Genomic DNA, 27,173 nt, shown 5'->3' on the forward strand with positions numbered 1-27,173 from the left:
ACTCTTGGGTAGTGGGAGTTGTTACTCACTGGGCTGTGTCTTTGCAAGTGGGAGTTTGGGGTCACAACTTTATGGCTCTAAATCCGGTATCACATTGCTCAGTGGAAAATGTTACAGCCTCTGCACACTGTAAGTATTCTGTGCCACAAGCCTCAAACTTTCACCACTTGACTGTTGCACCACCTGGGTTTAATTAGCAGTTTGACATCAGATGGCAACTAGAAAATTACGTTAAAGTGGAAAACCTGGGCAACCTGATTTCCAATTTTCATTTTATACAGACAAGAACAGACACCACAAATGTATAGTCCCTTCCGTGCACTGATTCTCTCAAACATTTCAGAGGCTTTACTCTTTTAACCAAGGATGTAGCTGGCTGAATGCACATGAAATACATTGTTATTGATGCAAATATATTCAAATTAGAAGCTATCTGTGGTATATTTTACAGAAGCTGTTTCAGTGTTAGCACAGCACAGCCACATGAAACCCACCTGGCCACCTGTGAGGTTTCTGGTTTCAGAGCCAGCTTCACTGAACCTGGCCCTCGTTGCAGAGTTAATTGGAAATATTTATCCAGGGAACTCGCCTGGCAGATTTTGTGTGTTGTTTGATTTCCTCATTCTTGGTGTTTAATCTGTCATATCAGAATGTGTGGTTTGGTGCAGTTGGTTGGTACTGTCCAGAGGAGGGGATGCAGCCAGTGCAGCTCCTGCTCCCGTGGATCCCCAGCAGCTGGAGAAGAGGAGGGGGACAAGATTGTGGCCAGGGAATTTGGAGGAGGAGGAGGAGGGCTGATGGACAGCTGCCTGCTGATAGCAGGCTCAGGCTGGATCTTTGGCACTCAGCACAATGCCCTCCTTAGGGTAGAAGTGATAGCAGTAGGATATCTCTGTGCAGGATCGCTGGCTGAGTACCCCAGTGTAATTGCCAACTAATCCTAATTGTGTTTGTTCTTTAATCCAAAATTAATCTGAGCTAAGTCATCTGGACTCTTGAAAGTAAAAGCATTTGTTTCACTGCTGCTCTAAGGATAGGTAAATCTCTTCTTCCTTGCTCTTTTTAAACTTTTGAGCAATACCTTGCCTTTTTTAAGCCCTTTGGCCAAGTTTTTTTTTTTTCTTAAACACCAGTGACAAGAATATGAAAGGAATTAGAAAATTTTTATGGGATTAAGACTCATGCACAAAAGACATGTTGATTCCTTGTCCTCCAAAGAGGGCAGCATGGGTTCTGCAATCAAACCTAAGGGGTTCACAAGGGGTTCACGTGCCGTAATGTATGTGGTAGGTAGGAAAGTAATGCATGGAATAATCTTTGATTAAAAAACCAAACACCTCCCTCCCCCAGGCAGTGTAAAAGGCAATAGTCAAAAACCTATTTCAATTTTTAGAACTAAAAAAAAAAATGTATTCTTCACTTTTGTGAAAAAATGTTACCTGTCAGTGGTAAAAAACAAAATGGGCACACTTCTAACTTTACTGATTTTGTAATATGTTATTTCTATCTCTTTCTCATCAGCAAAGAGATGCTTTGCTGCATGGACAGATATTTTTTCTAATTGCATATTAAGTTCCCATATAGAGTAAAATTAGATGGGACACAAAAATTATTGATTTGATACTTATTTGAGAGTTGTCCTCCCCACCTGATTTTCAGTAAATGGAAATGTCACCGTCTATATCCTCTTCCTTCTAACCACAGATATGCCAACAGTTTTCATAACAATGCTGAGAGGGGAAAAAGTGTTTTTTGAGGAAATTTACATACAACTCTCTGGATTCCTGTTTGTTACGAGAAATAATAATTTTAAAACTCTGCTGTCTGGACTTTGGGCTCTTTGGAACTCCCAGCTAACTGAGGGCCGGTCTTAAACCATGAACTCTAAGCTTAGTGCTTGGAAACCATGAGGGTAATATCATTGGGAATTTTGCATCAGTGAGGGCTTCAGGATGTGGCTGTGTGCCTTTCTCTGCACCTTATCCCAGTTCCTGTTTTCTTCCCCCTTTGAAAGCCCTGTTTGAAGTTGCTCCTTAATCTCCTCAGTTGTTGACTTGAAAATGCAGCAGACCTCCTAAGCATGAGTCATGCCAGCCCTCAATCATCAGCATTGTCCAGAAATGCTCTGTTTCCCTTTTCATCTCTTCTTACCCCTTAACCAAGGGCAGCGATGATTCATAGTGTAAAAGGACTTGATTTGCATTTGATATGAGGCAACAACTAATTCAAGATGAAGAAACAGCATCAAACAGGCCTTGTAAAAAAAAGGGAAGGAAACTTTCTTATTTAATGTGGCCAAATCAAAAGTACAGGCATAGATATTATTCTTGAAAAATCAAAAGATACATTACACTGGCTTGAAAATCCCCTCATACAGATTCTGCAAATGTTTGAAAAAATCAATGTGTGGTAAAATACACTGTGTTCCAAACAAATCAAAATCTTGTTTCTCTTTTAAACATCTTTGCAATGAAACATTTCTGCTTTTTTGGTTTTGTTTGCTTCTTTTTTAACAGAAATTTTTGTGCTAGGCATTTTACAGGTAAGCAGAACAAGATGAAAAAATCTCCCTGAAGAAAACTTTTTAGGAATGCACTTAAAGTGTACAAATCTCATCTTTATTTTAGACATAAGTAATTATGTGCTTACCTGCTATTGATGTCTTTAGGCATTAATCCCATCTTTAACGTTAAGCATATTTCTAAATTATTTTCCTCCATTGAGGTCTAAATACACAAAATAGGGGGGAAATCTACAGAGGGATCAAGACAAAATGGCTATAATAAATCTTGCAAGTCTAGAAAGTTACTTCACTAATTTTGAATCAAATACTTCAGGGATCTTGAGCTGCTAATATTGATCAACTCTGGGTGAGTAATGCAGCTGAGCAGGAGCAGACTTTGCAGGACAGCTGCACCTCATACTCTTGGGGCAGTTTCCTGTGAAGAAAATTATTATATATACTACAAATATTGCATGTCTCTCACCCTCTCTTTTGCAGAACTCAGATTGCCCAGAAGATGGCCTGTTTCTTTAAACTGTCTTGAAAAAGATTCTGGTGGAGATGGAAATGGAAACTTTTGGTAACATACTGAAGGAATTAGATGTTTTCCTTTCCCTCTGCCTGCCTCTTGACATTCAGCTTCTCTTGCTTCCCTTTTCCCAGCTACCATCATTATGTTGTCTACCTGAACTCTACGAGGCTCATCCTTTGTCTTCAGCTGCTGGCCAAAAAAAATCACTTGGCATTTTCAAAGTAAGCTAACAACTGATCAAAGGAAGAGTTTGGGAGAGAAGGAGATGGCTCCCAGAGCAAAGTCAGCCTGCTTACATTGGGAGGTGTAAACTAAAATAAGATCTTGGACCTCACTGAGGACTTAAATTTCTCCACAAAGCGGGGGACAAAATTCACCTGATGATGCAGCAAATTCTTCAGAGCTGCCCACTGCGCTCTGAGCTGGTGCTCTTTTGGTTGTAGCTCTCCACAATGTTTTGTTCAGGTCTCAGATTGGTGTTGGCCAGTCCCTTCTCCATTTCTAGTCTGCTGTGATTAAGATCTTGGAGCCTCAGAATGTCTGCTTTCCCTCTTTTTTATGTGCTTTAAAGGGGGCACTGTTTGTGTGGACATTCTTAGTAATCTCAGAGAAATGACTGAACTTTTTTTACAGGACATGAATGGTTTTCATAACTGTGTTTGCTGTCAAATATTTTCAGTGTGCTATTGTGTGCATAAAAAGACTTTTAGTCATGTCACAGTGTCTTCTATATCAGTTTGTTTCAATATATGTATACAAATTTACAAAAAATGCGTTAATACCATCTTTGATTCTCCAAGGCAAGTAACTTCTATGCAAACAGAGATTTTGTATGTGAGGTCACAAATTTCATGGTTGAGTATCCTAAGGATCATATTTCTGGAAATTATTTCCATATTCTGGAAATAAGGAATAACCATAAAATCACAGAATTTTTAAGATTGGAAAAGACCAAGATCATTGCATCCAACCTGTGCCCAATCCCCATCACGTCACCCAGACCAAGCCCTGAGTGCCACATCTGGGCTTTCCTTGGGGTGGTGACTCCACCACCTCCCTGGGCAGCCCTTCCAAAGATTAACATCCCTTTTGGTGAAGAAAATCTTCCTGATATTCAACCTAAGCTTTCTCTGGCACATCTTGAGTCTCCATCTGCTTGTCCTGCCAACCAAAACATTAATTTTTTTATTAGTCTATGTATGTACACCTGTATACATCAAATGTGATCTATAGGTCTTACATTGTTTAAAATTACAGTTTCTCCCCCACCCCTCTAGTTTCTCAATATTCCTATTTTTAGCATTTGCTATTGTGTTGTTAGGGCTTTATTCTCCCCTGAATCTGCACTAATTTTGAATCAAATATCTTCTCCAGTCTTCTCCACTCCTGGTGTCCACAGACCTTGCATGTCCTCACTTTTGTATTTCCTGTGTTATAATTTTACACACCAATGATTTAGAACCTCTGAGCAAAGTGCTGTCTGCCACATAAATTTCTCCTTTAAAGTTGTTAAAAGGAGTAGGTTTACACTCAGAAGTCAGCCAGCCTCAATCACTGGCATTACCTTTGGCAAAGTCTCATTTCTGCATTTCTGTCTCTCTCAGTGACCGATCGCATCCTGCCTGAGACCCAGAAAATTTCTTGAACCTATTTACATGAGCAACATCAGACTCTGGTGTTTGCACTACCTCTCTTTTTCTGAAAACTCAGACAGAGTGTCTGCTGACACAAGATCTCTTCCAGGTTTATATTCTGGCTGTAAATCATCCATCTGCAATTGAAATAACTTTTTCTGTTTGTGAAACTCTTTTCTCCACCACTGGCACAAGCGGTTTACAGCCTGCTTTGGCAAACGAGGAGCTGGAGGGATGTGCATGCATAAGCACTGGAAGTTTTAATTTTTCTGTCCACATTTGCTGGCATTCCCCTTTTTTTAGGTTTCCTGCAGCATTACCTACAGTCTGATGATTTCTGTAGTTGCAAAAATGTTGTTGCAAGACCTCACACAGCAGGTCCAGGTGATGATTCTGTATAGCAATTACCACCAGACAATCAAAGGAAGGGTGTCTTCTTCATAATCTGTTCCTAGGCTTATTATTATTATTATTATTATTATTATTATTATTATTATTATTATTATTATTATTATTATTATTATTATTATTATTATTATTATTAATGTGTTTTGTACACATTTTTTGCAGATTAAGGTTTTTTAGATCAACAGTTACGGCAGTAAAATTGGATATAATTTTTTTCCAGCCAAATTTATTCATTCGTGTGTACTTTCCTTCTCTGTATGTAAAGAAATATTGATAGCCATCTCTAACTCCCCAAGGCCCAGAAGGGCCCCTAGATCAGTCCTGGTTTTCCTACAGAAGTTAATTATTCACTTCTACCTTTACACTGCTGTCTGTTATATTCCAAGCTTACAGCCCCCACTCCCTGTCCATGATATCTTTCTATTGTTTATACTCACAGCAAAATGCCATCACTAAACTTCAGTGTATTCCCACGTCTGGATATCCTTTCAGGAAATTATATGGGTGCAGAGCACAGCCTAATATTTACAGGGAAGCACTGTGTTTAGAGGGCCTAAGTTAAAATTTCACTGACTATAATTTTCTTTCTACAGAAATTTTCCACCACCCCATTGAACTAATGAGGGTGAGATGAGAGGAAGAGGGGGGAAATGCATTTATTAAGAAACACTCTTCCTGGTAGATATGTGGAGATCTGCACAGGCTTGGCCCCTTAGGGGGTGGGTAGAACATGAAATCACAGAAGGGCTTGTGTTGGAAGTGGCATTGAAGCTCTTCTCATCCCACCCCTGTCATGGACAGGGGCACCTCCCAGGTTGCTCCAAGCCCTGTCCAACCTGGCCTTGGGCACTTCCAGAGATGGGGCAGCCACAGCTTCTCTGGGCACCCTGTGCCAGGGCCTCACCACCCTCACAAGGAAGAATTTCTTCAAATATCCAATCTAAATATGGCCTCTCTCAGTGTGAAGCCATTCCCCTTATTCTGTCACTCCATGCCCTTGTAAAAAGTCCCTCTCCTTCTGTCTTTTAAGCTCAAAGTGTGGGTAAAAGGTTTCTGCTTCCTCTTCTGGAGCTGGTAGACAAAAGACCCATTATAAAAGTGTGTCAGTACTCTCTTCTGGATTCAGAGCAATAAGTCTAATTTCTTCCTTAAGTTTTCATCTTAGTGTGCTTCTAAGTATGTGTTGGCACACATGCAACCGGGAATTTGAATTCTGCTAACTTTATTTTGTGTTCTGTTGATAGCTTTTCTATGCCATTAAAAACATCTGAGAATATATTTTTTAGCTTTTAATGGCTTCTGTCCTCCTACTGTATTCACTTTCTTAACAGCATAATATCTGGCATTTTCACCCCTTGAGTAAGTACTCCTTTTCCTGAAAATGTTTTATAAGAAAGCAATTGTAAATGTTATTTCTTCTAGATTTTGTTTTCCTTTCACATGAAGTTCACATTCACATGGTATGGTCTGATTTTACCCTAGTGTCATCAAAGAAAGATTTTATCAATGCTTTCCCTATAAATAGGTTTTCCTTTCAAAATTATTTTGGTAACTAAGCTGACTAGGGGTACTACACACACTCTCTGGGTGTCAGAATAATTTATGCACCCAAGTCTAACCTAGAAAAACCTGTAGAAGGAAAAGAGTGAAAAGAGTTCCACAACATTTCCTTCTCTTTTATTTCTCCCAGTATTGGCATGCACAGTCTCTTGCTTTTTGTCTCGGTACTTGGCTAAGGCTATGGCTAAAGTTTTGGTTCTGTGATCAACAGAGCTAAATCAAAATCTGATTACAGCTTTAATCAGTCACAGTGAAAAAAATCGTGCTAAAAATATCAGAGGTTTTTCCATCTCTTTGTCTCTTCTAGGAAATTTCTACCCCCACAGCTTGATTTTTCCCAAAACTGCAGCATTGTGATTTCTGTAATTTAGAATGGCAACTGGTTTGCTCTTTTCCTCAATAAATTGAGTGTTTCTGACCTAGTTCTCTGTATTAATAGCCACTTTTGCCTCCTCCCCGCTCACTGTCTTCACAAAGAGGAAAATATTTCTTGAACCTCTTCCAGTTGTGTAACAGATGTAGTGGAGCAGTGCTGTGGTTGACATGACCCTGCACTTATCCCTTCATCTTCTCCTCAGGTTCTGGAGGTTGCCTCCAAATTCATGGGACCACATAATGCTCAGTCACCACTCCAGGGAGAACCTTGCATTGCTTACAAGCCATGGATGGTGTTTTATAGAATAAGCTAACTGTGAAAAGAGGGAATTAGTGAGAAACCGAGGCAGAGGGGGCTCTCCACAAAGTCAGCAAACATCTAAGGACAGGATGAAATGAAATTAAATGCTCCATGACTTTTAGATGGCCAGTTCTCTTGCAGTGTGTGTCCTCTTTTGCCCTAAGCCACAAAAAACATTGCCATCATGCTCACAGGAGCAATAATATGGGGGTTTTTAACCATGTTCCAGTTGTTCTTATGCATGATCTGGAAAGGAAAATACCTGAGGCCAATACTTGGCAAACTCTTTTTGTGCAGCAGCTAAGATTAAATAAATCTACTACTGAGCTAATAATCAGAGCAAATTTATACCCAAAACCATTTCTGAAAATATTTATTCTTTTTTTGAAAAAAAAATTTCCAACTAACTTTCCTTCCACAATTTTTCAAAGAAACTGAAGAAATATTATAAAATACAAAGAAATAATAAGGATTATTTATCTAAGGATTATCTATGGTGATAGATTACATTTTTAATGTTTTTTTGGGGCATACATTCTGAAAATTATTTTATTCCAGTATTCAAGCTTTTGGGAATTCATCTTCTCCCAATACACTTCATTGAAGGATAAGAATTACTCACAAAAATAATTGAGTAAAACTCAATTTAGCATTCCCAACAAGTTATTTACTGTTTATCTCAACCACTTCTGCAGGGGAGAAAAGGGGAGACTTCAGGTAAAAGCCAAGAGCTTGTAAAATCATCTTTTACTCGTGTAGGATAATGCAGATGCCATCCAGTTTCAGAGGAATGACACAGAATGGGTTTTGCAGTTTGTTAGAGTCAGACTGATTTTAAGTCAAATAAATACAAAGGAGAGCAGGTTGAAGAAGGAGATGAGTGAAACTCAGAGCAGGATTCAGGTTTTGCTATATATATCTGTACTGATGGCTATGGAGTTATGCATATGCTCACAATCCCTTTGGTCTTCCCACTCTAAAGAAGTTTACAGTAAAGATTTGGGTTATTAAAATACTCATAAGTTAAACTAATACCTTGAAAAGCACCAGGTGAAATAGCACTTTCCAGTGCTCACAGCTGATTTCCCTGTGTTTTGGAGCAGTGTAACTCTAAGCCAGTATGTCACAGTACACGAAGTTCCTGTGAAAGCTGGTTGGGATATATCTTGAAGGATTGTTATGGAGCATGCAACCACGAAATATGGATCAGAAACATAAAAATGGATGCAGAAATCTGCAGCTAGTTTGGGCTATGCAAGACAATGAAAACAAAAACTGCATGAGATTTGTTTAGTTTGAGGATTTGTTTGGAAATTCAGAATAAAAACTGTGTTTGTCTGAAGCTTTATTCAAGTCCACTAACTTGTCTACTGATTCTGAATTCTTCTTTCAGATGATTCTGAATTCTTCTTTCAGATAAATCTGGGCTGATTTATAAATTGGTACCAAAATCTCTCTAAACCTGTGGTTTTGAGCAGTTTAAACTGGCCATGCTATAAAATGGAGGTAGCAGCCAGTGGTTTTGGCTGGGTTTTCAGTGGCTATTTTGAGTTCAGTAGAGCCCCAAGCTCAAGATGGAAAACCTGGAGGTGCCAAACCTGTCCTGCTCCCTGCCATGAGCCTTTGGCAGGGCTGCAGGGGCACACAGGGGAGCTGGGTCTGCTTCTGCATAAAGGACTCCAAGTGGAGGAATCTGCCCTTTCTCCCCCAGCAGTTCTCCCCCAGCATTCTGAGATGTGCTCAGCCACAGAATAAAGTGTGAGTGTGTGTCTGCAAAAGGCTGAAAAGCTGGTGTGGGCAGGGAGCCCTCAGGCAGAAGAGTGACTGCTGCAAGTTCAAGACTTTTATCCAGTTGTGAGTTGAGAGTGTTTCTACTTGTGTTATTATGTCTATTATTATTAACCTCTTTCTTCAACTCATGCTGGATTTTATCAGCAATATGTGTTTTGAGAGGCAAGCAGCTCTTTTTGGAGTGGGGCTTGTGTTTCTGTGACCACTTGTTTTGCATCTGTCTTGGGTGATTCAGGAGCAAATTCATCCACTTGTCTCCTCTGCAGTATAACCCTGCTGTGCTTCTATTATGTGCATGATTTCACATATTAAATTTATTTCTTGTGCTGCATTTATTTTAAAACTTTATTCAGTCATGTGCCTCTCAGTGCATTTAAAAGGAGCCACAAATATTTATGAGGCAATTTTAACACTTACCAATTACTTTTGTGGTGTTTGGTACTTTAATAGCTGTAGTTGTATCAGCCTTGGCTGATATTTCCTAATTATTCATATCCTAACATGTTATCAGCCATCACAGAGCATTACCAGCATCATTTTAAGCTCTCTTCACCTTCTTCAGTCTGGGTTTTATTTGAAAAGCAGACATGCAGTCCCCAGTGAGAATTAAAGTAGAAGCATTAGCTTGCAAAATATATGCCAATGACCTAATGATTCTGACATTTCCACAATACAAGCTTTACAAGAAGGCATGCAGACAGCAAAGTCTGTTTTTCTATCTCATATTTTTTTAATGGCTAAATGTTTGGAGGAAACAAAATGGATTTATTCTGCTCAATCCAGGGTATAATATCAGGACTTATCCGGTTCCGGGCCCCAGGGCTTCAGACAACTAACAAAACACATCTTACTTCTGCTCTGCTAGTTCTCTGTTATGCTTTTCACATGCAGGAAGAAAGAGTAAAAGCATAACCCAATTGAATAAAGCAGCATGGCCTGCTATTCTTTGCTTATGAAGCATCACATGATAGACACCAAATTAAGAACCCCCCCACCTGTGGTTAAGTATGTATGCAACTGTCAAGCTGTTTTATCTAATATAGAGGGAATTTTACCATTCCCTTCACTGCCAGAGTACAAGAATATGTTTAAAATGTTAATGCCTTACCAAAGCATGCTTCATTGTTTTTGAATAATCCAGTGATTTTACATAATTTAAATAAAAATCAAAGCTGCTCCCCGATCTATTTCGAAATGCTCCTACCTTTCAAAGCCTTTGCTCTGATATATGGAAAGAAGGCTAATCTGACATGGTCCTCCTTACAGAGTTTAAGTTGCAATTTGTTTTTTGGCTCTTCAGTTGCTGTTTATGTAAGGATGTATTGGGATAGGGCTGTCTGCCATGATATGGCAAAAAAAACAAAACCATCTTTCCTAATAAAAATAAGATGCTATTTAAACAAGAGGCTAAAGGAAATCTATCCTCTCTGTTGACCTTTCAGACTGTGGTAAGCACAGAACACACAGTGCCAATTTTGTGACACAGTCACGTCAAATAGATTGTATGTGACACATTTGAGCTGTGATTTCAAAGAAGGTTTAGATGTAAGAGTCAGGAGGGAAAACCCATTCAAATGTGTTCTTGTTCCTTTTTGTCCAGTGACTTCATGGACCAACCACCTAATGACTAAGACATGCCATTTGCAAGAACATTCCCTTAACCACAGATTTTTCTGGTTCATTTGCTTGAAGAACTCCAAAATTTTCCTGTCATTGCCCAGGAAATCACAAGCAAATCTGGTGGTGCTGGTGTCAAAGACTTAGAGGTGCCTGGCATTTGTTGGGGTACTGGGCTGGTCATTTCCTCCTTTGTGTTTTTCCTTTCTCTCTTTTGCAGCCTTTACCTACTCAGGCAATGAGCTGGTTACAGGAACTTCTCACACCTGCAGAGAGTGGGGTCCTTGCAGCAAAAGGGCTTAAATGTCAGAGGTGGCCTTTGGACATTAAAACCGTGTAAACCTGGATTGCTTTCTTGTGATGCAGTGTTCAGAAAACAAGCAACAAAAGAATAATTTCAAATTCAGCAGGAGTCATACTGCAGTTCTCATTGCTGAGTTCTGTGACAGAAATATTCCAAATACCTGTCTGTAGACCAAGGACTTGCAAGTTTCAGAAGAGGCTTCTCACTGGGTGCAAAGCCCCTCAGTAGTCCCTGCTGAGCATAAGAATCATTAGTTGCTTTCAGGGATTTAGCCTGGAATTAACGTGACTCCTCTTCTTCCAGCATTTCTTCCCTGCAGCTGATGATTCTCTCTGTGCATGTAAAAGCACTGCTAGGGTCATCATTAATGTACAGCACTTCTTTTCTTCTTAACAGTGGCTTCTCTTTACTGCAGAGGTGAAAGCTGTGGAAGCCTTCTGCCTTTGAAGAACTACTTAAGATGAAATGGTTCTGAAGTGCATTTAAGGGTGTTTACTTTAGGCACTTTATTTTTTTCTTTATTTTTATTCCTATTGGAACTGGCTAATGTTATTCATTAAACTAACAATTTCTCCCCTGCCTGTTCTTAAGTGTGACTTGTGACCTTGCAATCTGTGTATTTTGTCATCACAATGTGTTACCATGGAACTGATTTTGATGTCATGAATAAGGGCATTGTGAGTTTCCACGTTCCCAAGCATATTTGAGACACAGGTTTGGAAACAAAAATGACTTCACCAGTTAAATATTGTTAGATCCTATAGTATATCAAAGGTAAGAACACTTGTGCCCTATATTCCTTTACATAGAAGAATCTGAGGTTAGCAATTTCAAAGCAGGTATATACAAGAATGACACTACAAATAGCATTTCACAAGATTAAATATTTTGTGAGAGTATTGAACTCTAACCCCTTTATGTTACTGTAGACAAAAATCTTTCATATTGTTCATGGAGCCTCCTCAGACTGTCTAATAGGGATTCTGTATAAAGAGGAAGAAATGCAGTGTGCTGAACAGCTCCAGGATGCTGCTGGGACTTAACTCCTTCAAGACAATAGTGGCTGAAGGGAATTTTCCACCCAAGATCACTCACAGGCAGGCAGAGGGCAATGTACCATTGCTGCTTTTGAAGCTGAGAGGAGTAGTAAGGATTTCTCAGAAAAAGAGCCTTACACAATGCACAAAGGGAAAATACACTTTTGTTGTGCAGCAGAATACATGTATTGCATGCTTTAAATTGAAAAAAGCAAGTTCCCCCAGTGATCTACCTACCCACATGAGGTTAAAAGTGTTCAATGGAATCTCTTGTCAAGCTGTTCCCCAGGGTGTTTAATTCATCACATTTAAAGTCTTGATAGCATTCTATTATAATGGAGAAGTTTGAAAAGCCTCAAGTGGGGTTAAAGTCCTGAGTTGCAAAAAATCTAGTTTAGCAGGAACCACATCTATAGTTCTGTTTACTTCATCTGCTGGGTTTTTTTTTCCAGATGAGACTTACCCATCCATTGCATTTTACAATCTATCTCAGCAGCATTTTGCTCCTGGCACCGGGCAAATATGTCCTCATTAAGTAAAATTTATGCTAATACCATTCTGATTAGCAGCAGTCATTGATATTCACTCTCATTAGCTAAATTGGTTCACTGGAAGACATCCCGTTGAGGGGGGATTTTTTTCTGTTTTAAATGGAATATAAAATGTATGGATTCACAGAGAAGACAGATGATGATAATTATACCCTGTGTTTACTCCAGCCATTTTTTTTTATCCTAAAGCCTCCTGAAGTAGTTTGCAGCATTTAGATCTGCAAGGAGGGAGAAGATATTTTTTCCCTCTTAGAGAAAAATCTCTGTCAGATATAAAGAAGCCATTCTGGTTTTACTGTTATTAGCACAGATGACACAAAGGAGTGAATGTAGGTGCACTTTTTGATGACACAAAATGCAGGATATTCATAGGAAATCTAGCCTGGGAATAAGCTCAATCCGTGGAGAAATGGGACTTTCTACATGCAGGCTTTTTGGAGTAACCTTGTGATTCTGAGCTACCATCTCTTGGAGTTGGGCCTGCACTGATATTGCAAAATTATCCTCAGTGTGAACCTTTTGTCAAAAATACAAAGATCCTCATCTTTATAAATCAGCTCATCTTTATAAATCTTGGTTGAACGGAATGATCAGCTGAGAATTTTATTCTATTTTCTCATGTTAAAACGTACATGATCGGTTCAAGCCATGGTTTGATGCAGTCTGGTGTGATGCTGTGATGAATTACTGTTTTCTCTTAACTCCCTTGAAGGGCTCTTGTTGGGCAGAAAAGACCAAGTTGGAAGCTGTTATTGCCAAGGTGTGATGATCTTGCCATTAACACTGTCAGGTCCATCCAAAACAGTTTTCTTTGTATCATAGCCTCCAATTCAAGTGCAAGAAGGAAAGCAGTGCTCTTAATGCCTTATATTCTTACTCATATTGACAAAAAAATCCCAGTTAATGTCTCTCTCTATATGCACACATATCTGTCCTTTACAAACTCTGCCTCTATAGTAGTCTGATAAAGTTCTGTTTACCTTTAAATATTGACTCTGCACATACTCCATTCTCTTTAAAGAGGAAAAACATTTCTCTGGTCCATTCAACCCTTGACCTTCCTAGAAGGATTATAAACAAGGATGTCTCTTCTTGCTAATTTTTTACCTTTTGGATCTGCAATCAATCCTGCTGCTTCATGAGGCTGCTGAGCAGCAAACAGATGGCAGCAACCACTGACCACTGGCAATGGTGAGATGGGAAACACTGGCCTACAGTGACCTTTGACTGGGCTTGAAATTCCTCATTTTGCCTTTGAATTCCCATCCCTGAATAGCTCACATCACTCCTGTTCAATAATTGCAGCCTTTTCACATGTGCACTTCTGTTTCAAGTCTCTTACATTGATCTAATCTTTCTCCTTTAATCAAAACTAGTTCCACATCCAAAAGATGCTTTGGAGGGGAGATCTGTGACCACAAGCAGCAATGTGAAACCACCCAGATGCAGATAAATTGCCATTCTCTCCCACTGCACAGAGAAATTGGGTCCTAATGGTATAGCAATTACTTTGTTTCCATGGTAACGTGTGTGAGCGCTATAAATAATGTTTGATGTTTATAAACAATTCAGTTTACACTGAATTATATACACTATTTGTATGCTAATATATGGGATGCACTTCTAGTTGTTTCACAGCAATAGAAGAGCAAATAGAAAGCTGCAAGTTTGGTGAGCACTGCACTGAACCATGTGATTATTACTTTTTCCCATGTCTATGTCCAAAGGAAAATCTGCATGAGCTGAATGTATTTCCTTTCATAATGTATACACTCAATAATGGAAAAATATCCTGGAAAGAAAAACTTACAGAATTAGCAGATGGTTTTGCTCCCCATCATCATTACAGTACTGGAGGTTTTGTCCCAGAAGGTAAAAACTATTTAGGTTGCAATTCAGCAAAATGCTTCTGTGCATGCTTATTTTTAAGCTTGTAAAGTGATAAAATATCTTAGCTTGATGTTTTAAAATTGCTCTTTTTTTTCACCTTTTATTATGTAACAGCAAAATATTTTTTCAAAATATTTTAGATTTGGCCACGAATTTTCAATTTTTTTGCACAAAACCAATAAAGAGCTGCTGGTATTTGTTCAAATAACATACAAATTCACTGCAAGAGCAGTTTATTTGCTAGTCACAGGTAGTGGTGAGGGGGGAAAAGGGGGCTACTTCAAGTACTTAATGGGGTTGCAGAGAAGGCAAATTTTAAGAAGGGCCACGTGAATGTCCACGGGCAGCTGGAAACACCAGCACAGAGGCACAGCTCTGAAAGGATGGGAGGCAGGAAGGGAATTCCTCCTCCCTCCTCCTGCCTGGCTGGGGAAGCAGAGCTCCCTCCAGCAGCTCCCTGGCCAGGGGCCAGCCTGGCTGGGGCTCTGCACCTACCTGGGCGAGCTCTAATTGCTGCTGCTCACTCTGTGAGCTGTGTTTGTACTTGTTTGGCTTGGGAGCTGGGACAGGCTTTAGCAGCCAGGCTGGAAGAGGGAAGCAAACAGAAGCAAGCAGATTTATGTTAGCAGGCTGTGAGTGCTCACAGGGCACAACACCTGTGGGCAGACACGTAGGCAGCAGTGGGTACACCTCTGAAACAGCAAGAGAGTGCCATTTACCCATTGTTAAGGAGTAAATTGCATTAAATTTGTTCCTTGGCAGCCATCCCAGCTGAACTGCCATGCTGGTTAGCTGTGGATACCCCTGTATTTACATTAAAATAGTTCAGAAAACTTCACCTTTATTCATGCCCTGAGTTTGCATACTCAATCTCCTCAGTGTGAGCTGCGGGCGAAGCGTCAAGGTGTGCTGGAGGCTGAGATTTCACCTCTCTGGTTCCTGGCTCCACACCTTGGCTCTTTGCAGGTGGCAGGGCAGCAATCCCAGCCCATTCCCCTGAGCAGATGGGATCCCCTCTGCCTTTGATTTCCTGACATAAGCCACAGCCAAAATTACACAAATGGAATATTTGCTTTGTCATCTGGGCAAGACTTGTTTGTTTGCGTCACCCACGCTCAGAGTGACTCCTCAGCCTGTGCTGAAGCTGTCTAGCAACGGGCAGCATGTTTATTTTGCACTGTTTGGTTGCTGGTCTGGAAAAGAAAGACACTTGGCTTTTGGGAAAGCACCAAGAAAACAAATAGGAGCCAAATAGTAAGGCTAAATAACGTGGGATTCAGTAAAGGGCTGTTATCGTTGTGACAGGGCTGCAGTGTCACTTGGGAGGCTCTGCTTGGGCACTGTCTGCATCCTGTCCCTCCCTGTCTTAAATAATTTCTCCAGCACTGGCCTCCAAGTGTTCTCCTGAGCCGGTGCCACGAGATGCAGGAAAACCACACCAAGTTTCCCATCAGTTTTCCTGTAGCTCTCAAAGTCTTGCCTTCTGCCCTCCTCTCCCCCAGAGGATGCAGAAGCAGTCATTAACCAAGAAGTGCAGAGAAGCCAAACATCTTCCACTTGGAAATACTGAAAATGACTGAAAATAGCTCCAGCCATAGATTGCCTGTGGTATGGCTGCTGGTAGGAGTGTTCCTGTGTTCCACAAATAGCTGTGGAGAGGTTTTCAAACCCTGCTGAGTCCGTGCCTTGCTGCACCTACCGTGTGCTCCTTGACCTCCACGTTCAGTTCGATCTCTTCACCATGTTCTCTGCCACACCTGACCTCAGCACTGCATTTCACTAGGGTCTGCTCAATGAAAGAAAGGGGAAACTACCTCCAGGCATTGGGCAATATTTCACAAATGGCATCCCAGGTCAGGCCAGTAAGCTCCTATTTAATCAGTTGTATTTATTTGAAAACCATGACAGAATATGATAGCCTAGCTCTGTTTTAATGGTAGACTTTGGGTATTTAAATTTTCTCTGTATTTTGGGGTTTTTTTTCTCTGTATCTTTATATCTTTTAAAAGTCCTTTTAACACCTTTTGGCTTCATAAATTTCTCTAAGATTAAGATGGTGGTATACTCCAAGTTTGTTTGATTTGCACGTCTGAATTTGGAAGAATAACAGTAACAGAATATATCTGAGAAAGTTTAGAGAGAGGAAAAATACAGGACTACCTTCTTTTGGAACTGAAATTATGAAACTCTATACTGCCACACAGTCAAGGTTTTTACAAAAGTTGGAGGAAATAAAGATTATCAACTGCATTGGGACAGAAATGTTGAAAAAGCTAACATGCTCCTTAACTAGAAGTACAATGATTTCCCCATCACAAATACACATACACAAAAGAATCCTGAAAATTATTCTCTTTTCAAGGAAGCATGAAAATTTATAGTTCTCTTGATGTAAGACAAGGACTGGTTTGGATCAGGCAACTAATTTCAGTTTGGTATTTGTGAAATCTTTCTGTATGTTGTTTCTCCTTTTTTTTCAAGCTTTTAGATTAAATATATTAAAATATATAATTAAAATAATGCAAAAACTAGGACACTGAGGAAGCCTGCCTTAAAAAAAGTCCTCACTCCCTAGTCTTCTAGTTTTATATTGAATTTGAGAGATGCATCATAACTCTATTTTGGTCTCGATTAATCTGTCTTTTGTCCCCAAATAATATTTTTGCAAAGTTTGAGAGGCACACCAGACTTAGAAAATTTCCCCGTTTAGTTCATAGCATCCTCTAGCCTGGCTTTGCTTAGTGTAGAGTCAGAGCTGGATTTGGTGAAAACCATCACCTTGGAGAGGTTTCCGGTCAGGAGCTGGAGCTGATTTGATTTATTGCTCCTTAAGCTGATGTGCCTTACCTTGCAGTCCTGCACAGTGGAAGGGGAGGCTCAGCTCCCTCCTCTTTCAGCTGGAGGTGATGGGAGCAGGCAAACACTTCACTGCTTTGAAGTGCCAGCAGAAAAGCTTTCAGGATGGTGGCCAGCACCCTCTGCAAGTGCCTTTTGGATCTGTCTCAGCTTGAGTAGAGACATTTGAACAGGTATCAGGCTGGGAGGGAGGGCAGACAGCTAAAAAGCTGAAGTGGAAAAAGAAGCTCAAGTGAACCCACCTAGGGAAAAGAGGCAGCTCTTGAATGCAAAAGGCTTTAAACAGAAAACTGAGGGTATTGTTTTTAGAAGAAAGCAAATGCAGGTCCTTGGGAAAGCACTCATTTAGCTGGGTTTCGAAAAATTTTATTTCTGTTTATTCTCTTTGCTAGTGGGTAGTCAGGGATAGGGAAAATGTTTCAGGAATTACCAAAAACCAAAAATTGACAGTGCTGGTACTTTAACTAAATGTGTTTGAAGTATACATGACTTTCTAATGCAGAATCAAAAACTACAAAAGTGGTTCCAATACTTGTAGAGGGCATTCAATTCACTAAATTGACTTCCACTTCAGGAAAACATCACCAAAGGGGTGTGTTGACCTCTTATTATCTGCTTGTAAAATTGCAAATAATGAAAAAGAGTTCTAGCTATCACTTTAAAAAGTAATATGATTTGAAAAATATGCACTGATTAAAAATTAACATTTTCCACATCTCCCTTTTCATTTTAAATTTGCAAATACAGCCAAAGCATAAAGTGGCATCACCGGGGATTGTTAAAGGCTCACTGGTTCTTCTTCCAGGTCTTTGGGACTGCAAGTTGATATTTACAGATACCTCTAAAATGGGGATACCTCTGCATAAGTTAATGGGAGCATTACAAACCCAGGAGTTTCTGGTTTATGATCCTGAAGACTAGAGAAGCAGAATTTGAATAAGGTGCTTGGGAACAAAGAAATTTGATGTTCTGGCCTAATTGTCCTTTTTGCTCCTTTTTTTTTCCTTTTCTAAAATTAACTGTATAACTCTATTGAGCATCTCAGTGATTATTTCTATTTCATAGAAGCATTTCAGCAGAGACTGTATGAACTGTTGGAAAGGGTTTGTAGATGTAGAGTGCTAGGAGTGTAATCAGCCACAATTAGTACGGCTGAAAAAGTCCAAGATATTCAACTTCTGTAAAAAGATCTTCAACTTGAATAAAAAACCAGAGGCTTATACTAGGAACATTAATGCTTAGGAGTGGCTCTGTTTGACTAAGAAAATGCCATCAGAACCAAGTATTTATGACTAAACACACTTGAATGGAAAACATGCAGAGAAAGCTCTTGGTAGTTCTTTTGTCAAGAGCTGGCTGAACTGTAGCCCTGTAATAATTATGTACTGGATATCACAGCCAGAGGAGCTGGTAACCACAAACTGACTTCCTCATTCCTTCTCCTTCCTCCAGGAGTGGTTTGGATTAGGTAGTCAGCTGAAATTTCCAAAGCACGTATTTTCTTACCGTGCTGCGACCCATCTCCAGGTACTTCTCGCTTGGATTATCCCTAACACTTTCTTCTTTTGTTTCTTTCATGAAAAGTAAAGTTTATTAATGCATTGGCTCAGTAAATCTTTCCCAAGTCCCTCTGCGTGTGTGCACATGCATAGAGAGTAAAGCAATTTACCCACTAAAAAAAGATGACTGGACACTCTTGAACACAATCCAACAACTCTGTGGTTCCTTGTCCTGAACAACAGATATTCTATATCACCTAATATTAACAAACAAAAGACTTTTTCCCACGCCATTATATATTTACTTTACCCTACTCTTCAAGCTTGGCATGTTGGCTTCCTAAGACTATTTCATCCCAGATGCAGCTCAGTGCCAGAATTGCTGGAACAAAATGCAGTGGGTGGACAAACCTGTCCTGCTGCATTGCTTCTGGCCTTTTAAAAACAGAAAGCATTTATCTGACTCATTACTGTAAATGTGCTAACAGAGCATACCAGTGATGGTTTTCTGACTGAAAGTGCCTGCATCTGCTCAAAAGGTTAACACGGGTGCAGATCAAGTGCATATCATGACACATTTGTTGATATCAGCCAGGGGCAAATATTAAGTAGCTTATCTTTTAAGGAGAGAGATAAGGAGGAAGGGTTGTGAGGTGCTTGCCAATAAATGTAAATTCATCACAACTGTCGCTCCTGTGTGCTGCAGGTGGGGCCAGCAATAGCACTGAAAACCAGGACCTCTGAATTCAGCCCTCACTCTTGGCCTCTGCTGGGGCCTTTGGCAAGGGATTTAGAATGGAATTAGGCTGCCTTCTGTTCCTGACTAGGCGGAGGGAGAGAGGTTTCACACACATCCCCTTTTAGCAAGTGCACAAACATAGAATCACAGAACAGTTCTGCTTAGAAAAGGCTCGTTAAAATCACCTAGATCTAATTCCCCTTCTGTTTTCCATCAAGATCTACTAACAAAAAAAACCCACCAACAAATAAAAAAAGGAGGTCTTCTCAGAAGTTACTGATGACACAGATATATGGAAGACAACTTAAAAAATTTGTATCCCTATATTTCAGTAGGAGGCAACAAAATCCACTCCCCTTGAAAAAGGAAAATTGAGGAAGGAGCTTACAGAAATTGTTCTGAATATCTGCAGTGATTATTTTTCAGATATGCACACACACATGCATTTCTATGTATTTACATATATCTGTACGTGTGCATGGAAATACATGGATAATGTACATGCATTTTAGGCTTTTTATTTGGGCTATAAGATGCAATTTGAGGATTACCTTTTCTCTCCCTCTCTGGGTGTGCTAATTCCTTCAAGTATGATAGAATCTTAGAATATCCTGAGCTAGAGGAAACCCAAAAAGATCATCCAGTCCAACCCCTGGCCCTGCACAGACACCCCAACAAGCCCTGCCCAGACACCCCAACAATCCCACCCTGTGCATCCCTGAGAGCGGTGTCCAAACGCTCCCGAAGCTCTGGCAGCCTTGGGGCCGTGACCATTCCCTGGGGAGCCTGGGCAGTGCCTGAACAGGAGGAAGAACTTTTCTCTGATATCCAGCCTAAACCTCCTGTTATGTGTATATTTCTGTATTAAAAAAATGTAATACCTCAGCAAAGTGCTGAGATGATGTTTAGCACTGTGGAAAATTCTATGTTATGTCTAGCACTACTGAAAATACATGATTGTTAAATTTCACTGCCCTTTGAACAAGCCTAACTTGGAAGCTGAACTCAGCTGGGTGCAATGGCAGGGTGCAATCCTTGCAGGTAATTGGGATGCAGTTGCTGTGATATCCTTTCAGTGCAGCCTGGATCCACTCTGGTGAAAGAGCCAGGAGAGGACTTCAATGAACATCCATTAGGATTGTCCACAACCACTGTCGTGACACTATTAAATGTTCACCCCTTGAATAAGTGTTCTCTGGACAGCTTATATGTTTAGAAGAATTCAAAATCATAAATAAGATGCTTTGTAGGAAACTGCTTCAATCAAATCACTGCATACTAGTCTGGCTTTTATAATTCTCTTTGAAATAATTTTTGTGGGGAGACAGTCTATGCATTAAATCAGGAGTTGGAGATTGGTTGGAAGAGAAGAGAGGGTGGCAGTAAAAAGCAAAAGCAAAGCAAATTTCACTGATGGAGCATCTATTCCACAACACATAAAATAAAAAAGCTTGCACTTAAGAAAACCCTAGGGAAAATGAAATTGGTGCCCAAGAGCAACTAAGGCAAATGGTAGAGGGGAAATGGAAATTCATTCCCATGATACAATTTTTGGTGTTCAATTTCAGCAGTTAAGTTGTCTTCCGAGAGTTTTTCTCCAGATGAGAGGGAGAAGGTCTGTCAGAGCTGAACTAAGGCCCCCCCTGGAGCAAGACTGCTCTCCCTATTGTAGAGGGACTCTGGAGAGGCTGTCACTTCCCTTAGCCTGTCTTTTAGTCTTTTAAGTTGAGTGGTGTGAATAGCCTTCAAAATGCCTTTGGGTTTCCCTTTACCCAAAGATTGAGGGAATGCTCCTTTTCATTCTCAGCCACAGGAATTAAACAATAAGATCAAAATCTTGTAATCTTCTTGGGAATTCCTTTTAGTTGTATGGGATCTAAAATGCAGGGTTTTCCCTAAATTGCTGGGCAAATGAAGGCAGAGGCTAATCATATATCTGGCTTCAGATGCAAACATTTCCAGTGTCTGGTGCGGTTGCCAGTTGTTTGGGATGCCTATGAAACAAATATCTTAATCGTTTTTATGACCTATGCAAGTTTAAGTCTCATTAAGTTGTTTCTTTATTGATCTGAGGACCTGTTTGCATCAAGAATAAGAGGACCTGGAAACAAAGCAAACTTTAATATTTCAATTTTTTGGTCTTTCATAGCACTAACTTCTGAAAAGGATGATCAAAATAGACTCACACAGGGGGTCTCCAAACAGCTAATAATTAATATATTGCTTTTAGTAAAAAGAGCACGACTAAAGATTTTGAGTTTACAGTAGTACTATTCCCTCCGTGCTCTATGGAACACATTGCAAACAATTACCATGTATCATGTGAACTGCCATTCTTCACTGAACAAATCCTTTAAAGCAAACATATCTGTTCTGCAGGATTGTGCAGGGGAGAAAAGCCTTAAATCTTCATTTAAAAAATGAGATGCAAATTTTAAATTTGCGGCTATGCGTTCCCTGCCAGAAAATGATCCCCTACCATTTCCTAATAGCAGATTAAACACGAAAAAGGAAATGCTTGCCAACCTTTGGATAGGCTTGTTGAAGTCTGAATGTGTAGACATGCAGACAGGGACTTTGGATTTGAGGGGAAATGAGCTTGTGGGTGAAGTTCAGCCTACAATGCGGTTTGTTTAGCACACAGGAGGTTTCTTACAATATCAGTAACACAAACTGAAATTGCTTACAACTTCCCCTGCCTTTCCAACTTTGATTTTTTTTTTCCTTAGGCATAGTTTTTGTTGTGTATATCCCACATCTTGTTGTGGCCATCACTCAGAGAGAAGAATGCTGGGTCTTTACTGTACCATTTACTCCATCGCCTTCGCTGTGGGAACTGTCATTGCAACAAAAGCTCTGAAGGGCTGGAAAGGAAACGTGCAGTCATTCTTGTCCAGTTATGAAAATTGCTATGAATGCAAATTAGCTTTATAGAAAGCATTTTCTGCTGAATGCCAATTTTGCCTTCAATAATGAAAGCCACACTGAGCCGTTTGCAGGGGAAAGCTGCTATAAGGGAAGGTCTTGATTTGTTAGCTCCAGTATCACTTCGGGGTTTTAGTCTTCAACTAACAAAGAGACCCAAGGAAATATGTTTAAAACTTTAGGTGACCTGCTTACAGCATGCTTTAGATTTGTTAAAAGATTTGCAAAGCTTTTGATGAGTTTCATCTAGTTTCCAGATGTCATCGTAGAAACAAATGTAGTATTATCATGTGCTATAAAAACTTCCTGCAGCTCTATTAACAAGTTTCCCATGATGTAATTAGAAAGAAGGTGCAGTGTTTTCTTTGGCATCTGTGGGTAAAATACTGTGCATACTTATGCTACTGTAAAACCCAGGCCAACTTAGTTCATTTTAATGAAGTTATTTTGGACTCAGTTCATGTAGAATTTCACTATAGCACTATCTGTATCTGGATACCTTCCCTGAGGGGTAAATACAGCTTAAGTTGTACAGTTTCTTTAGATTTTGTATAGGAAGACAGTATTCTCAATATCAAAGAGGTTGTAACTATTCTAGCCAAAGTAAGTGCTGTAGAATCCTTCAGGTTCACATTCAGGTAGGGTTTTCAGATGTGTCCATAGCTGACTTTAATAAGCTGGAGCATGTACAAGCGTCCAAGTCAGGACTTTCAACCCTCTTCTCTACAGCTCTTATTCCTCTCTGTTTGCTAATCTGTTATGTGAGGTTCATGGTCAAGAACCATTTTTGGGTTAGCTGCCAAATTTCTATCACAAAACATTTATTTTCTTCCACCAAGAAATTGACTTTTTATTGTAGCCAGCTAAAGTCTCTGGTAGCAGCATTGTAGGTGCTGGTGTCTCTGTAGCACTGGTGCAGGAAGATGGCTCAAGACTGCTACCACACATAGTCATGTTCATTACTATTTTTCCTGAAACACAAAAACTGTTTAGGACTTGGAATTCGCCTATCATTTCTCATGCGGAGAAGCCTGTACACAAATGTTCTTTTCATAAGGCCCTGTTGCCTTTTTTTTTTTTCCCTTAACAAAGAATAAATAAAAGGAAAAGGAACTGGAAGGGGAAAAAATTAAGTTTTAATGGAAACACATTTCATCTTTTGTTTTCTGCTTGCCATAAAACATTAACATAGTAAACAAATTGATCTTTGCTCTTAAGTTCTTTAATAACATAAAGTATTTTGAGTTTTGTCATGGCTAAGGTATGGTTAAACCACATGCTGCTGGTCGTGTTCCAACCTCTATTGTCACAGGTCTTTGACACCAAACTACATTTTTAAAAATAAAAGTTTTGTGTAACCCACTTCTGTTCACAGACACCTTCGTTAGAAGTCGTCACTTTGGGGAGTGTTTCTGTATATTAGTGGCAGTGGTATTTTCTGATCAGAACTGCTTTTCCATGGGACATATTTCAAAGTCCAAGCATTCCCACTGCCAGCCCCTGCTTTGTGCCATACAGCACCTTTTGGAATGCTGCACCTCCACATGAGCAAAGCTTTTGTAGGATGCTCTGAAACTTTACATTCTAGAGTGCTCACCCAGTCATGGGACTGTTACAGTGGTCTTACAGTAGCAGGCAGAGCTACTTCAAATAGGGCTGTGGAAGAGAGAAAGTGTCACTTTGGTCCACTTTTTTGAGTGGTTGGTGTTATAATATATAACCTTTTTTCCTTTTTTTCTTTTCTCTAACGCAGTGTAGTTCGCAATAATTTAAAATACTCTATAGACATTTAAACGATATACAATAATATAACTTAATTGGATTCCTCAATTGTACTTAACAAATACTATTCTAATAAATTTACAGTATCTAGTACCATAAGACTGTGCATTACTGTGTTTGGGAGCTTTATTTGCTTCCTGTCAAGAATGTAGTGAAAGTACAGTATCGTCACTATAATTCAACAACAATACCCATGAGTCCAAGGGACTTTAAATTACATGGAGTGAATCTAGTATTTTGGGGGCCCCTGTTGACTTCTGTGAAGTTGCACTCATTCATGCCAAGGCTGATATTTAGAAATCAACAGCAACATCAAAAAGAAGAAGAAGAAAAAAAGCAATTTTACATTGCTCTGTGAGGGGAGTCATCAAACGGGTCTGATTTTCAGAGGGTAAGTGCTTGGGGGTCAGAAAGGCAGGTCCTCACAAGTGTTCAAATGAAGGTCCCCAAATCATTAGTTACTTTTGATAATACAGGTCCACAAATTGCAGAGGTAATTCTGGCTCATTCACATATCCAGCACGGGAGCTGGTGGAGCTCTAGATCCACCAGCCCCTTGCCCCAAGAGCACCATGTGGATGGACAAGTGCTTCCATGTTAGGTGGGGAGGGCTCATGGCTCTGCAGCCCCTCGATATAATGAACAAAAATTAAACAAAAGCTAAAAATGCAGATATGCAGATGTAAGGAGATTTTTAATCCAAGTTTTCAGAAAATCAGGCAGGGACCCTTGGGACAAGCAAACAATTACATGGTTAAATGGGCTGTGTTCTAAGTGGGCATATCTGGGCTCTTGGGGTTAAAACACTACATTTTACAGCAGTAGAATATCTGAGGCTGTTTTTAAAATCTCTCATAGGGAAAAGGTGTGGGAATTAGGATTGAGTGCTTTAAGTGAGCTTCTTTCTTTTAACATTCACGTGCTTACCAGGAGGTACTCTATTGCCAACCTTAAAATATTGATGACACACCTAACCCAAATTTTGGCTTTCTTATGCTTGTGAAGCCATGACAGCTCAGAGGTTGCAGCAACCTAGAGCTCAGCTGCCAGACTTTTATCATCTTCTGAGTGCATACTGAGCATAAGTTTTTTAGAAGTCTTGAAAATACTAACTTTCAACCATTAAAGGGAAAACACAATGCCTGGAAGACCCTGCCAGTGCATTCATTGTCAAAGCAAAACCTTTGATGCTTGTTGAAGCACATCTTTGTATCCTAAAACTCCCTATGAGGAGCTGTGAGCAGGTGCTCCACACCTCAGGCCTGAGTCTGAAAAAGTCATTCTTATTCAGGAGGCAAGTGGTAAAAGTCAATATCGAACATTGGTAACCAAAGTTTCATGGTTTTGCTCAGTTCTGGCAATTGCAAACAGTAATTGAGCTCTCTAATAGTGGAGTGACAACAGATCAGTAGCATTGAAGAACTTAGGCAGAACCAAATACAAAAGTCATACAGTCAAGAGTTCCAATAAGTTTACATTTAGTACAGAATTAAGACATAGCTACCCGTTAGTGCTTAGAATTTTTTGATACTATTAAAACCATAAATAATTATTTTTAATGTTCATTCAAAGAGTTCCAGTGTCACTGGCAGCTGATGTAATTTTGTGAGTGCTTGTTGGGGTTTTTTTCCAAACTGACAGTGGAGTATTTCTGCCATACATTTTGCTCCCTACCTGTTGTTTTCTCTCTATCTGCTTTCTTAGAAATTTTGATTTTTGCAGAGAGAATGCTGTGTTCTCGTCAGTGAAGATTTCATTTCCTTAAAAAAGTCTTTTTTTGCACAGGGCCAGACAGTTTTGTTGCTGTAAAATAGGAGAAAATGTCTTTTTCTTTTAAATGTCATGGGAGCTGCAATGCAATCAGCTTCTCTGATATGTATAATTTAAAACACTAAGAGAACTCTACAACACCCGGATTGTAGTTTCAAAAAAAAAAAAAGAGAGAGAGACAGAGAGAAAGTTTCATGTGTTTGTCAACATCACCTTAATCCTGTTGCCCTTGTTTCCAAAGCAGTTACAACAGCCAGCCAGCCAAAATGCACCATCCTTAGAAGAATAGGTAGTTGTGGGGAGGGAGTGGTTGTTGTGGTGTTGGCTGGGGTTCTTTCCCCCAAGAGGATCAGATGTGCAAAATGATGCTGTTGTTGTTTGTGGTACTCCACTTTCCTCGCTCGCGGGTGCTTCGCTCTGCGCGCTCGCGCGCGGCACCGCTATTTGCAGGTGAACACCTCTGTCCTCTCGCTGCACGTGTTGCACTTGACAAAGCAGCACCAGTGGAATTTGCAATTGCACTGCCACACCTTGGTGTACTGGTGTGTGTTGTACCCCCTCCCGCAGCACATCATGTCGCACCCGTCCGCGTTGGGAGAGGTGCGGTTGCAGAGCCGTCCCTGGGTACCGACGCTCCCCGTGGAAGCGTCTTCCTCACAGTAGTTGGGTGACTTTTCAATGTACACTAAATCCGTTTCCATGGGTTTCTGGTAGCTCTTAATCTGCTTGATCTTCAGGAAGGTTGGCTGTCTCAGTCTACTGGCTCTTACCACCTCCACTTGCACTGCGGCGTTGTATTTCTCTTTCAAAATATATCCAATCTCTCTGAATTTAGGAAGCGTGGTCCAGCAGGTCTTGGTTGTACAGGAACCTGAAACTCCATGACACTTGCACTCCAATTTCATTCTCTCTTCGAGAACCTATGTGTACAGACATTTGCATATTGTTACTGCAGGAAAAGAATGTTGCAAGCCTGCCTAAACCTCAGTCTGTTTCGTTCATATGAGTATTCATTACTGCTGGTTCAAATTTTTCAAATGCATGCTTATTAATCTTCTCACCTCCCAGCAGAATGCTCATAACATTTTGTTCCAAGTGG

At 40.1% G+C, this 27,173-nt stretch overlaps 1 protein-coding gene and 1 long non-coding RNA gene across 3 annotated transcripts in view; one reads left to right on the forward strand and one right to left on the reverse strand.

The window, feature by feature from the left end:
- Positions 1–27,173, forward strand: part of LOC143694085 (uncharacterized) — a 106,762-nt gene that overhangs the window by 58,735 nt on the left and 20,854 nt on the right. The gene's annotated exons all lie outside the window — the stretch shown is intronic.
- WNT7B (Wnt family member 7B) overlaps positions 23,637–27,173 on the reverse strand; it is a 94,927-nt gene continuing 91,390 nt past the window's right edge. For both annotated transcript variants that reach the window (XM_054631563.2, XM_054631562.2), the window contains exon 4: positions 23,637–26,994. In XM_054631563.2, coding sequence (XP_054487538.1) covers positions 26,515–26,994 — 480 coding nt within the window. In that variant the 3' untranslated portion in view covers positions 23,637–26,514. The remainder of the gene's footprint in view (positions 26,995–27,173) is intronic.

This window comes from Agelaius phoeniceus, chromosome 5 (assembly GCF_051311805.1).
Source record: "Agelaius phoeniceus isolate bAgePho1 chromosome 5, bAgePho1.hap1, whole genome shotgun sequence".
NCBI lineage: Eukaryota > Metazoa > Chordata > Aves > Passeriformes > Icteridae > Agelaius > Agelaius phoeniceus.